General features: G+C 60.2%; 1 protein-coding gene across 2 annotated transcripts in view; it reads left to right on the top strand.

The window, feature by feature from the left end:
- Positions 1-14,258, top strand: part of SYNE3 (spectrin repeat containing nuclear envelope family member 3) — a 58,160-nt gene that overhangs the window by 30,437 nt on the left and 13,465 nt on the right. For both annotated transcript variants that reach the window (XM_036425812.2, XM_045577199.1), the window contains 6 exons: positions 3,082-3,243; positions 5,013-5,360; positions 7,302-7,438; positions 9,070-9,244; positions 11,745-11,927; positions 13,383-13,526. In XM_036425812.2, the coding sequence (XP_036281705.1) occupies positions 3,082-3,243; positions 5,013-5,360; positions 7,302-7,438; positions 9,070-9,244; positions 11,745-11,927; positions 13,383-13,526 (1,149 nt within the window). The remainder of the gene's footprint in view (positions 1-3,081; positions 3,244-5,012; positions 5,361-7,301; positions 7,439-9,069; positions 9,245-11,744; positions 11,928-13,382; positions 13,527-14,258) is intronic.

Genomic DNA, 14,258 nt, shown 5'->3' with positions numbered 1-14,258 from the left:
CTATCTCTTAGGCTTTATTTACTCTGTCCAAGGTGCCAGCACCTCATCACACACACACTCACACACAGACACACACACACACACACACTCACACACACACACTCACACACACACACACACACACACACACTCACACACACACACACTCACGCACACACACACTCACGCACACACACACTCACACACACACTCACGCACACACACACACTCTCACACACACACTCACGCACACACACACACTCACACTCACACACACACACTCACACTCACACACACACTCACACTCACACACACACACTCACTCACACTCACACACACACACACACACACACACACTCACTCACACTCACACACACACACTCACACGCACCTACCAGCCGCACGCTCACTGGGGAAGCATCTGCAGCCATCAGAGCCGGCCTGCCTGATGCCCTGTGCCTTCTCCCCACCCACTTCCCCGTGGGGAGGAAGCCTGGGGGAGGCACACAGCCCGGGGAGGGGCAGCCCCGGGCAGCCTGAAGGAGCGGCTGTCCTTCGTCCCTTCGGAGCATGCACAGTCGTGTGTCCGTCCGCCGTGTGTGCCGTCGAAGCTGTGAGCCTCACTTCCGTTAGAGAGAGGGTGCTCAGCTCCTCGCTGAGGGGCGTAGCCTGTGCCTCCGTTTCCCCGTCTCTAAAATGGGGGCGTTTTCTCCTCTTGCCATGGTGGTAGCACAGGTTTGAATGAATCGGTCAGTGTTTACGTCTGGCGAGGAGCCCCTCACGCCGCAGACAATAGCAGGAGAGCGTTGGGGTCTGTCTGTCCCCGCTCCCCGCTGAGAACGTCTGACTTTGGCCCATCCCTGCTGCCGGGGTGGCCGGCCCGGGGCCGAGAGCCAGGCTTGGCACACCTGGGCCTGTGGCCGGACCCAGCCCACTTCTGGATTTCGCGTGGCCTGTGAGTGGAAGTGGTTTTTACGTTTTGAGTGCTGGCGGGGAAATAGAGACAAGGATATTCCATGACACCTACAAATACGAAGCGAACATTTTGGTTTTGCTAGAAGACACCCCCTGCTCATCCGAGCTGCTGGGGCAGGGGCAGGAGCAGCGCGGGGAGGGGGGGCAGCTGCAATGAAACCACGGCGGTGAAGCCAAACAGTCTGCCGTCGGCAACACCGGTCCAGAGCGGGACGTGGAGTCCGACTCGGCTCCAGGCCCTGACGAGGCGGGCCTCCCCCTGGTCATCTGCGCGATGGCGGGCGTTGTGGTTGGTGAAGGGGGCGTGGGCCGTGCTTGTCCGGGCCGGCCGGTGCTCAGGGGCGTTTTATGGCTTCTTAGATGCAAACCCTTTGCTCCCTCTCCTTGGAGCCCGCCGGCCTGCACTCTCCCTGCCGCTCAGGAAGCTGGCAGAGCTGCCCTGGGCCCGGGGACGGAACCACTGAGGCAGCGTGTCTGTGGGGCCTTGTCCCCCGAGGGAGCCCCAGCAGGGGAGGCGTCATCAGCCCGGGCAGCGGGCGATGCTTCATGGAAGGGGGCCGGAGGGGAGCACCCCAGAGAGGACAGCCGTGACAGCAGGCAGTGCTCCGTCACGTGCTGCCCGCGGGAGCTGCGGCTCTGACATTCTGTCCTCGGCACCCACTGTTAGCCACCACACCCATGGGGAGGCCCGAGGCGGGCCAGGGTTCAAGGCGCAGGCAGTGGGCTTCCCAGCCCAGGGTCTGGACCGCGTCTGCCCTTCACCTCTAGGCTGGGGCACGTGGACCTGAGCCTGGGGCAGTGGGGAGCCAGGGAGGGAGTTAAAGAGATGGTGCCATGATCAGGGGCGTGTTCGAAAGCACCGAGTTCCTCGGCGCACAGTAGGTCTTCTATCCGGAACACCGCTATTTTCCCAAAGGTCAGTCCCCCGTCTTGTCTCCCGGGGTTAGGAACGTCAGTGGGACTGTCAGAAGGTGGAGCTGTCTCCGACGCGGGCAGGTGGCCGTGGCGCCCTCGGAGGCAGCGGGCACACACCATCTTCTCGGGCGGAAGCCCCCCGGGCCAGCCTTCCCCCGGGCTCCCTCTGGTGCTTTCCCGGCGGCGATGACCTTGGACAGTCCCTCACCTCCTGGGCTCCGTGTGCCTGTTGGTGGGCCTGGGTCAGTGACAGTGCCGTGGGCGGGGCTGGAGGGTTTGGGGATGACCCTGTCCCTGCCGTCCGGAGCAGCGCTGTGCCTCGGGGGCGCCGGCTGAGTGTCTGGGGCAGCAGTGGCTGTTCCCAGGCCCCTGACTCGAGGGCCGTTCCCAGGACGGGCCCAGCCCGGAATGCTCTGGTCTAAGAGGACAGAGAAGAAAGAGCCCGGCCAGCCTGGCTCCTATGAACCAGGAGGTCATGCTGTGATTCCCGGTCAGGGCACAGGTCCTGGCTGTGGACTCAGTCCCCAGTGTGGGTGCCCAGGAGGCAGCCTGTGGATAATTCTCTCTCATCATTGATGTTTCTCTCTCTAGCTCTCTCTCTTCCTATCTAAAATCAATTAAAATATATTTTAAAAATAAGATAGAGAAGGGTGTCTAGGGCTTATTTATTTCCAGCAAAAGAGCTGAAATATCCCAGAATGCTAGACCCCCTTACATGTGTGCGCGTGTGCGTGCACACACACACCCACATGCACACACAAACACACGCCCCCACGCCACAAACACACATGTGCGCACATGCCACATGCACACACCACGCATACATCCACATGCATACCCACACAGGTCATACACACACCACACACCCACACACACACCCCCACACACACACGCCCACACACATCACACACACACACACACACACACGCGTGCGCGCGCACACACGCGCGCACACACACACACAAACACACGCCCCCATGCCACAAACACACGTGCGCACATGCCACACACACCACGCATACATCCACGTGCCACATGCATACCCACACACGTCATACACACCACACACACACACACACCACACACACACCCACACACCACACACACACACACACACACACACACACACACGCCCCCCCACACCACACACACGGACACACAGGCCCCGGGGCCAGGTGCAGGCCGGCCCTCACGGCGCTCCTCTCCCCCCAGGACCGCGTGGACCTGCTGGAGCAGGTGGCGCGGGAGCACGAGCGCTTCCAGGCGGACGTGGAGGAGCTGCAGTGCTGGCTGAAGGCCGCGGTGGACAAGCTGGACGGCTGTGTGGGGCGCAGCTGCTCGCTGCCCGCCGGCCGCCGGCTCTCGGTGCTGCAGGTAACCGGCTGTGACCGCCAAGGGCCCCTGGGAGCCCACACAAGTTTGAGGTTATGCCGCCCAGGGGAGGTACAGACCTCCGAGGCCCACAGGTCCACACGAGGAGAAGCGTGGAATCCAGTGGCGAATGTGTGGGGCCTCGGCCGCCTCATGGGAACCTCTGAGCCAGCGGGCGTTTGGGAACCCAGGGCCACGGCAGCGGGTCTAGACTAGGGTCGCCAACAGGGCCCTGGCATGATAGCCCCATATGGAAACAACTGGATTTTTGTCAGTAGGGCATTGGATAAATGTAATATTATACACACACACACACACACACACACACACTAGAGGCCCGGTGCATGAAATTCGTGCACAGGGGCGGGGTGGTGTCCCTCAGCCCAGCCTGCACCCTCTCCAATCTGGGACCCCTCTCACAATCCAGGACTGCTGGCTCCCAACTACTCCCTGCCTGCCTTCCTGATTGCCCCTAATTGCTTCTGCCTGCCAGCCTGATCACCCCCTAACCACTCCCCTGCCAGCCTGATTGATGCCTAACTGCTCCCCTAACTACCCTCCCCTGTAGGCCTGGTCCCCCCCAACTGCTCTCCCCTGCAGGCCTGGGTCCCCCCAACTGCCCTTCCCTGCAGGCCCGGTCGCCTCTAACTTCCCTCCTCTGCCGGCCTGTTCACCCCTAACTGCCCTTACCTGCAGGCTTGATTGTCCCCAACTGCCCTCCCTTGCAGGCCTGGTCCCTCCCATCTACCCTCCCCTGCTGGCCATCTTGTGTGTTGAAATGATGGTCAATTTGCATATTACTATTTTACTAGATAGGACACACACACACACACACACACACACACTCTAGAGGCCTGGTGCACGAATTTGTGCACAAGTGGGGTCCCTCAGCCTGGCCAGCAATTGGGGCCAATTGAGGCCATGTCATCTAGTCCCTGTCGACCAAGCTCAGGGGGAGGGACCATGGGAGGTTGTCCAGCCATAGGAGATTGGCTGTTGGAGCACACTGACCACAAGGGGCATCTTCTGTGTTGAGCGTCTGCCCCCTAGTGGTCAGTGTATGTCATAATGACAGGTTGCTTAGGTCTATTATGGAGGAATATTATGGAGGAATATTACAATTAGAAGGAATGAAGTACTGATAGACAGCAGAATCTGAAAAAGCATTATGCTGAGTGAAAGAAGCTAGTTTCAATAGATAACATCTCCTATAATTTCAAATAAGTTCTAGAATCTTCCAGGATGTTAGAGATGCTGCATGTTTTGATAACAAGGTGGACTACATGAGCATGCATATTTCTCAGAACTCTGAACAGTGACACCTAAGGCCTGTATACTTCATTTTAAAGGCAGTTTCAAATAAAATAGGTTTAAAGGTGTTTGTAGAACAACTTTTTTTAAAAAATTAAAAGCCAATGACCATTTATTTTAAAAAGAAACTTGATTGCTTTGTTGTAAGTGGAGAACCCACACTCAGTCCTAATTAGCAGGTAACCATAGAGGTGAACATCATGACACCAAGCGGGGTTGTGGGCTTCTGCCCGACTCCTCATGACTTCGGCCAGCTCTGCCATGTTAGAGGCAGGCTCGCCAATGTCCGGGTGGTAAAGATGGGTGTCTCCCCCAGACGATGTGCTCCTGGGCTCTGAAGAGAGCAGGAAGGATGTGGGCGGGAGCCGTGAGTCGGGGCTACTGCGGCAGACAGTCCCCCGGCTCCGGGTCCGCGCTGGGCAGGAGCGCCCTCACGGTCTCCTGTCCTCCGCTCCCTCCAGGACATCGCCGAGGATCTGCCCCGGGGCGAGGAGTCCCTGAGGAGGCTGGAGGCGCAGGCGGAGGCCGTCATCCGGAACACCTCTCCCCTGGGCGCCGAGGAGATCGCCCGGCAGCTGGAGGAGATGCGGGCCGTCCTGGAGAGGCTCCGCGGCCTCCGGGAGGAGGAGGAGGGGCGGCTGCGCGGCCTGCTCGAGTCCACGGGAGCCTGTGAGCGGCAGCGGGCACAGCTGGAGGCCGAGCTGGGGGAGTTCCAGAAGGGCCTCCGGAGGCTGGCGGAGGGGGGCCTGCCGCCCGCGGCGAAGGCGGGCACGGAGGACGAGCTGGTGGCCCGCTGGAGACTCTACTCGGTAAGCAGGTTTGTCCACACCCCGCAGTCCAGGCGGCCGAGGTGCCTGGGGGTGTCGCCCCCTTGCGGTGGGAAAACCACAGTAAGCTCTAAACACACTCGGCTTTTCCTGGATCGTGGGTGTTTGCACCCATTTACGGGGAGAGGAGACTGAGGCTGGGAGAGTTTCTCTGTCCCCGTTGTCCTAGGATCACGTGATGAGTCGGTGGGTGAATAGGATCAGAGGTGCATTGTCTCCAGGTCGGCCACGCCCTGCCTGGGGCGGATGTGGGGTGGGCTTCCTGAGCAGAGCGATAGGCAGGAGGGAAAGCTCCGAGCGTGGAGATGGTGACAACCAACAGGGGGTCTGGGAGACCCAGCAGACATGCCCACCCTGGGGAGGGTGGAGTGGGTTCCAACTCAGACGTGATGTCCAATCAGAGCCCCCCACCCCCAAATGCATAGGAGCCCTGACTTGTGGACAGAGAGGATTCTATCTAATAAAGAGGGAATATGCAAATTGACCATCACACCATCACAAAGATGGTGGTGCCCATAGCCACAAGATGGCGGCGCCCAGTCCCCTCAGCCCCACTGGAGTTCCCCAGTTTTTTCAGCCCCATGGGGGAGGCGGGGGAGTGAGAGCAGGCTCATGGTGTGGCTGGACCCACCCTCAGCCCCCCAGCTGCCCAGGGCCAGCCCAAGGTGCAGGCAAGCCTCAGATGGCAGCTGCTCAGCTGCCCAGGGCTGCCGGAGGCTCAGGTAACCAGGGCCAGCAGAGGCTTGCGCTGCTGGCAGTGGCAGCAGCAGAGGTGTGATGGGGGCGTTGCCTTCCCCTGATTGCCAGGTTGCCTCCCACCCCTGAGGGCTCCTGGGTTGTGAGAGGGGGCAGTCTGGGCTGAGGGACCCCCTCCAGTGCATGAATCTTCATGCACTGGGCCTCTCATTTTAAAATAAAGGTAAACACCCCCCCCCCCATTCCTGTCGTTATTTATTAACTCAATTGGCTCCCTCCGCATCAGTTAATTCCATTTTCAGAAATATCTGAAAACAAACGGCCCAGACCCTGTCCACGGCCCGTTGTCCTGTGCTCGCTCTCCCTTCTGGCATGCAGAGCCGTGTTCGTGGGGGAGGCACGAGGCACGCGTACTCAGGGCCCACTCCACTGGGACGGTCACTTCACGCACAGGGACTTGTTTCCCGCTAGCACGGCCACCTGGCCCCGTGCAGGTGCGGTGCAGTGGTCAGGGGCGGGGACTTAGGGATCGGACTGCTGGGCTCAAGTCCTTGCTCCTCTCCTTGCCAGCTGGACGCCTTTGGGAGAATGACTTTCATCTCAGAGGCGAAATGGGGATGTGGGTAACGGCCCTTCCCCCACAGTTCCTTATGCACTCGGAAAAGTGCTTGAGAGCCCTGGCCCTTTTGGCTCAGTGGATAGAGCATCGGCCTGCGGACTGAAAGGTCCCGGGTTCGATTCCGGTCAGGGGCACATATCTAAGTTTCAGGCTCCTCCCCGGTCCAAGCCCCTGTCAGGGCTCATCAGGAGGCAACCCATCAATGTGTTTCTCTCACACCGATGTTTCTATCCTTCCACTCTCTCTAAAAATCAGTGGAAAACGTCCTCAGCTGAGGATTAACAAAAAACTCAGCTCTTAGACGAGGCTTCTTGCGTTTGAAATGGGGACAGGGGACTTGCCCTCCAGGATCCGGAGAGACTCAGTGACTGAGGCCTGAGCATGCCGCACCGTGTCCGTGCCCCTGGGATGGTCACCGTGCTGAGGCGCTGGTGGTGACAGCGCTGTGGGGGGTGGGGTGGTATGAAGAGAAAGACCAGCTCGGCGGAGGCAGGGGGGGAGGGGGGAGCAGTGACCCCGGGCCACTCCCACCAGCCGTGCCCATCGCCCTGAGCACACGCCCTGTCCTGTCCCCAGCTCACCACCCCCCCGGGGGCCTTTGTGCGCAGGCGACGCGGGCGGCGCTGGCCGCGGAGGAGCCCCGGGTGGACCGGCTGCAGGCCCAGCTGAGGGAGCTCATCGCCTTAGCCCACGACCTGCAGCAGCTCCCCGACAGCGTCGTCCGGGCCGTCCAGGAGTTCCAGAGGTGTGGGGCTGTGCGGGGCCCGGGGGGCTGTGCGGGGCCCGGGGGACTGGGGGGGGCGGGGGGCCGAGGGTGGGGCTGGGGGGAGCTGGGGGGCCGAGGGGGGCGGCTCGGGGCTTCTCTCCCCATGGAACGCTGCCTCCAGGAGGCGGGCTGCTTCTCTTGCAACCTGGTAATATGCGTGCATCTTGTACCCCTCAGTGACGGGCGTCCAGGGCGTCAGCTTGCTCTGTTTAGTCATGGTCCCTTCCTTTAAAATAAATACAGTTTATTGATTTCAGAGAGGGAGGGAGAGGAAGAGTAACATCCATGCACGCCCCACACTGGGGATGGAGCCTGCCACCCGGGCCTGTGCCCTGACCGGAATTGAACCGTGGCCTCCTGGTTCCTAGGTCGACGCTCACCCCCTGAGCCAGGCAGTCACTAACCCTTTGGGTAGAATTTATGTTTCACTCCAAACAGAGGCCTTCCTCCGTGCGGACTGCTGCTTCACCACTTCCACCCCATCTCCCTGTGCAGCTTACGCTGGGGCCACCGGCAGTGGCCAAGGGGGGGACTCCTCAGGGCAGACACCTCTGCTCCCCTCGGCCACACCCGGGCACAGGCCCCCCACTTTCCCAGCAGCAAAGACCAGCGCCCACGCCCTGTGCCACCGAGCATGGGCCATTCGGAATCCGTAGCCATGTTCGCCCCGTGAGCCTGAGAGGTTCAGACTCACCCTCCGCGGCTCATTCCTCTGCCTGTTCCTGGCTCCCCCTGCTGGGTGCCTCTGCCCCACAGGGTGCTCAGGCCCCACCTCTGCACTTTCAGAGCAGCGGCCAGGGGCCCCGGGGTGCCCGCCTGGGGGTGGTGGTGATGGTGGTGATGGTGGTGATGGTGGTGGTGGGGGTGGTGGGGGTGGTGGGGGTGGTGGTGCAGGGGTGCTGGCCTCTTCTGAGCACAAAGCTGCGTGGGACGGGGGCCCCACATTTCTATGCCGAGGCGCTCAGGGCTGCCGGCCTCTGCCTGGTTCTGGGCACGGCCGTGGAAAAGCCATAGGCGCTATTGGGGCCTGGGACCAGGGCCTCCTATTCCAGAAAGGGTCTGTTTGCTCGGCGAGGTGCCGGGGGCACGCAGCACCCGTCAGGGGATCCCACGCTTCCTCCTGAGAGCTGGCCTCCCTGGCCGTGACGCTGGGCTGCACGTCTGTTCGAGGGCTGCCTGTCTATTCGAGGGCTGCCTTATTTAAAAAAATATATATATATTTTACTGAGTTTTTACAGACAGGGAGAGGGATAGAGAGTTAGAAACATCGATGAGAGAGAAACATGGACCATCTACCTCCTGCACACCCTGTATTGAGGATGTGCCTGCAACTAAGGTACATGCCCTTGACCGGAATCGAACCTGGGACCCTTCAGTCCGCAGGCTGACCTCCTGGTTCCACTATCCACTGAGCCACACCGGTTTCGGCAGGGCTGCCTTATTTGGGGGCACTTTTATCCTGAGGGCATGGCCTCAGCTGTTTAGATGCCCCGGCAGCCGGCGTGCTAGGGGAGGGGCCCCCGGGAGCAGTGCAGGCGGCTCCCCGGGGTCGGGGTGGCACGCTCCCGAGCTGACCCACTCCCTGCTGGCCTCTCCCCTCGGCCTCGCAGCTTGAAAGGGAGGAGCGCCCGGTTGCGCAGCGCCGCGGGCGTGGAGCTCTGGCGGCGCTTCCAGCGGCCCCTGCAGGACCTGCATCTGTGGCGGGAGCTGGCCCAGCGGCTCCTGGACGTCACGGCCAGCCTGCCGGACCTGCCCGCCATCCACACCTTTCTGCCACAGATCGAGGTAACCGGGAGGGGGGCTGGCCACGAAGCCGGGGCGGCCGCCAGCCAGACACAGCACCTCCGCCACCCTCACAGGGCGGGCGTGTGCCGGGCCCTCTGACATCTGGGCGGAGCTCACTGCCCGGGTCTGGCACAGGCATCACAGGTGCCCTCCTCAGAGGCAGAGCTGGTGCCTGGGGGACCCCCTCTACCCGCTCCCTCCGCTCAGACCCACCTCCCAGGAAGGTCACATGTGGGGCGCGGCTACCGTGTCTGGACAGGTTCCAGCCTCGGACTGACGAGAGGGCATAGTCCCCTCACGGCCACGTGCACGTCCCAGCCTGGAGGGTAGAGCCTCCCAGCACCATGATAGCCAGCAGCTGTGGTTGTCAGCTGGAACCTGTGGTCCCAACAGGTGGCCCCACGTGCCTGAGTGACGTGGGCTTGGTAGGGCTCAGGTGCATGGAGTTGAGTAGGATTGAAGCCCAGGAGAATGTTGTAAACATCTTGACCACGCCTTCCTTTGGCCTGTGGCATCTGATCGATGTCTCTCCGTCGGAGAGGACAGCGTCCCCCCCAGACCCAGCTTTCTTCTCTCGTCTGTCTTTTCTCAATCCTTCACCGCCCCCACTCTGGGTCACCATACCGGGCTGAGCTGGCGGCAAGTAAGGCGCCTGGTGCTGAGGATGCCAGGGCCGTGGCCGCCACAGTCAGTCTGAGGTGGGGGAGGCTCGGACGAGGGGCGGACACAATTCAACCCAGGTCTGTGGTTAAATGCTGGCAGCTGAGAGGGCTGACTTTCGGCATCGCCTCGTTTTGGCCTCATGACAACCCCGCGCGCACTGGGGTGTGAGCACCCCCATTTTACAGATGAGGAACGGAGGCTCAGAACTGCCCAAGGCCGCCCAGCGAGGATGTAGTCCAATTCATGATCGCAGCTCGCCAGCCTGAATGCCGAACCCCGAGAGGTTATGTCTGGGTTTGCAGGTGACCCCTGCCTCCCGAGGCCTGACCTCTGGGTGGTGGGTCATACCGCGAGACCGCTCTCCCTCCAGAGACTCCCGCAGTACTGCCTCCTCCGAGGAGCCTCCTGGATTTCCCCGTCCAGGAGATACACTTCTGCCCTGAACGCCCACTCGGGTGGAACTTTGGGAGAAAGCTCGCTGTCTGTCTGGCTTGCAGTACCTACCTGGGTTGGTCTTTGCTCTTCCCGGCCCAGCCTGCGCCTCCCTCAGTGTCTCAGTAACACTATCGGGTAAAAGTGGAAGGACTCTGGCCCGCTGACAATGCCCCAGGCCTCTAGGACCCTGGGCCTTCCCCCGAACAACTGGCTCGTCGGCAGGAGCCTGAGGCTTGGCAAGGGCTCAGGGGCAGGGAGAGTGAGTGTAGCTGGGAATGTGGTCAGGGCAGGCTGCCTGGAGGGGGAGGCTGGGCAGCGGTCAGGCTGTGTGGGAGCAGCTGCCCATTACAAGGAGGCTTCTGAGTCCCGTTAGGTCCTCTCTGCCCGGTGAGCTCCTATGGATGGTGACTTCACTCAGGCGCTACCTCCTGTGGGGAGCCGTCCCGAGTTCCCTCAGGTTGTGCTCCCATAGCCCCTGAGCCCCCTCAGAACGTCCTCCAGACCACCTGGGGTGGCCCACTGCTGCTGGTGAGGAGTCACTGCATAGAGTAGGGGTGTCGAACTCAATCAGAGAAGGGGCCAAAATCTAAAATCCAGCCTAAATCGCGGGCCGAATGGTTTACTGAACAGTCATAAACTGTCATTGTGATGGAAACGCAGCGGAGTGCAGTGATGACAGCGCGGTGCGGGCCACATTGCAAGGCCTGGCGGGATGGATTTGGCCCGCGGGCCTTGTGTTTGACACATGTGGCGTAGAGGATGGGACTGGTTTGGTTTGGGTTCGGCTGCAGTGAGGACAGTGGCAAAGGGGATGGAGAGACGGATTTCCAAGACATGCAGGTAGGGTGACAGGTTATCCTTTATGTTACAAACTAGAGGCCCGGTGCACGAAATTCATGCACTGGTGGTGGGGGTGTCCCTAAGCCCGGCCTGTGCCCTCTCACAGCCCCTGGCTGGGGCTCCAGGATGGATCACGGTGCAGAGGGAGATTCCCAGCCCGCCGGCCGGTGGCCTGGGCTCCCTCTGCAGGGCGATCGTGGGGTGATGACTGGGCCCCGACCAATCGCATCCACCCGCCTTGGCTGGCCTGGCGCCAGTGGGTGACATAGCACAGTCGTCCGGATGGTGGTTCCACGGTTGGGGGTTCGGTTGATTTGTATATTACACTTTGTTATTATAGACACTGCTGAGGAGGGTGCTCAGCTTCGATAATAAGGTGGGTGTGCGGGGTGAGAGGAATCCGGCTGACCGGGAAGCTCAGGCCTCCCTCCACATTCCTGCCAGCCTGTTCCTCAGGTTTGCTGCTGCCTCGGAGCCTGGGCAGTCGCAGCAAACAGGTGCGCTCCTGGCGGGTGCCAGGCCCGCTGCCCGCCTCCGGCGGCTGACGCAGCTGTCCCCGCAGGCGGCCCTGGCCGAGAGCTCCCGCCTGAAGCAGCAGCTGACCGTGCTGCCTCTGAAGACAGACCTGCTGGGCAGCGTCTTCGGCCAGGACAAGGCAGCGGCCCTCCTGGAGCAGGTGGCGGGCTCCGTGCGGGACAGGGACCTGCTCCACAACAGCCTGCTGCAGCGGAAGAGCAAGCTGCAGGTGAGCAATGCCACTGTGGCCGCGGGGCCCTGAGGACGCCACCTTCCCGGGGGGCAGCTGCATTGGCACTGGAGCCCAGCACGCGCACTGTGCGGCCCTGCGCCCCAACCTCGGCTCCTCGTCTGTCAGCTGGGGGGGGGTGATGGTGTGGCTGTTCTGACTGCTCTCCTGGCCGCCTCTGCCCTGGTCCTGCCCTCACGTCCCCTCGCTGCTCTGCAGTCAGTGAGCTGCCTCCGCAGAGAGCTGGTGTCCACTGAGAAAACGCAGAGAAACAACGTAAGCTTCCGGCCCGGTTACCCGGAAGCTGTTAATATGAGGGACATGTTTCCAAATGACGGCACTAAATCAAAGATGCAGCGAGGCATGCTGCAGGCAGTTTATTCCTTATGGTCCACATGTTTGCTGAGCCTCTCATGGTGGTGGTTGTGATGATGGTGATGATGGAGGTGATGGTGATGATGGTGGTGATGAGATGATGGGGATGGTGATGATGATGATGATGGAGGTGATGGTGGTGATGGTGATGATGGTGGTGATGAGATGGTGGTGATGGTGATGATGGTGGTGTTGAGATGATGGTGATGGTGATGATGATGATGATGATGATGATGATGATGATAGTGATTGTGATGATAATGATGGAGGTGATGGTGGTGATGAGATGATGGTGATGATGGTGATGGTGATAGTGATTGTGATGATGATGATGGAGATGATGGTGGTGATGGTGATGATGGTGGTGATGAGATGATGGTGATGGTGATGATGATGATGATGATAGTGATTGTGATGATGATGGAGGTGATGGTGGTCATGGTGATGATGGTAGTGATGAGATGATGGTGATGGTGATGATGATGATGATGATGATAGTGATTGTGATGATGATGATGGAGGTGATGGTGGTGATGGTGATGATGGTAGTGATGAGGTGATGGTGATGGTGATGATGATGATGGAGGTGATGGTGGTCATGGTGATGATGGTAGTATGATGTGATGATGATACTGGTGATGAGAGCTGTGATCTGTGAGGCACTGACAGGGTTGGGGACATGCTAAGAACTGCACATCTGTGATCGCTCTGACCCCAGCAATGAACATTCTAGGGTTTGCAAGGCAGACGCTCTCTGCTGCAGCTCTCAACTCTGCCCCTGCGGCAAGAGAGCAGCTGCAACGGAGTGGGCGTGGCTGTGTCCCAACAAAACTTTATTGACAAACAGACCTCTGGGGGCTCAGGGGTGTGTGGTACAGAGTAGTCTGCTGACCTCTGTCCAGGGGGCAGAAGAGCTGGCTGTATGTGAAGTAATATGGTGACCCAACCCCCTCAAGAGCTCTGGGAAGGCTTCCTGGAGGCGGTGCCGCCTGAGTGAGCGTGAGAGGCCCCGGAGAGGCTGGAGAGAGCAGCTGGGTTGGGAGGAAGCACTTCACTGTGTGCTGCCCATTGTGCCCCCAGAGCTTGCTGGCTCAGCACAAAGACTTCGGGGCTGCTTTCGAGCCCCTGCAGAGGACGCTCTCAGACCTCCAGACCAGGGTCCGAGCCGAGAACGGGCTTCAGCGGGACCTTCCTGGGAAACAGGCCCAGCTTTCGAGGCTGCAGGTAAGGGGTCTGTGGGGCCCGGGAAGCAGCCCCCTCCTTGGCAGTAACCGGCCAAGCAGCGGCCGGCCCCCGCCAGGCACTTAGACACGAGAGCCCTGCCCTTTCACCTCAGCTGACTTACTGGGCGTTCCTGGCCTCGCAGGGCCCTCGGCGCCTCCGGACTGCTGGCTCTCAGCTCACAAACACGATCAGCTGCCTTCCTGCTGACCCCGTGGTTCCAAAGTCCGACACAGACCATGTTTTTCAAGTTGCTTTGCTGAGTCTTCCTAACGAGCCAGAGGCCCCCGGTGAAGGAAACCCAGTGGGCTCTGGGGAGAAACGTTTTTTATTTTATTTTATTTTATTTTTTAAAATATTTTTTTTATTGATTTTCCACAGAGAGGAAGGGAGAGGGATAAAGAGCTAGAAACATTGATGAGAGAGGAACACCAATCAGCTGCCTCTTGCACACTCCCTACTGGGGATGTGCCTGCAACCAAGGTACACGCCCTTGACCGGAATCGAACCTGGGACCCTTCATTTCACAGGCCGATGCTCTATCCACCGAGCCAAACTGGTTTCAGCAAGAAACGTTTTAAACCACACAGGACAGTCCCTCAGCGTGCGGAGCTGCTGGCTTCTAACGAGTATCCTGTAGCCCAGCACAGCACATGCGCAAGCTGCGAGTGCTCTTGGGAAGGTGTCACAGGCGGTGCCTGTGCAGCTTTACGGCCCTCGGGGGAGTGGCCCTCA

Source organism: Pipistrellus kuhlii, unplaced genomic scaffold (genome assembly GCF_014108245.1).
Source record: "Pipistrellus kuhlii isolate mPipKuh1 unplaced genomic scaffold, mPipKuh1.p scaffold_m20_p_85, whole genome shotgun sequence".
Classification (NCBI taxonomy): domain Eukaryota; kingdom Metazoa; phylum Chordata; class Mammalia; order Chiroptera; family Vespertilionidae; genus Pipistrellus; species Pipistrellus kuhlii.
Note: the sequence above shows the minus strand (reverse complement) of the source record. Positions and strands in the feature narration are given on the sequence as shown.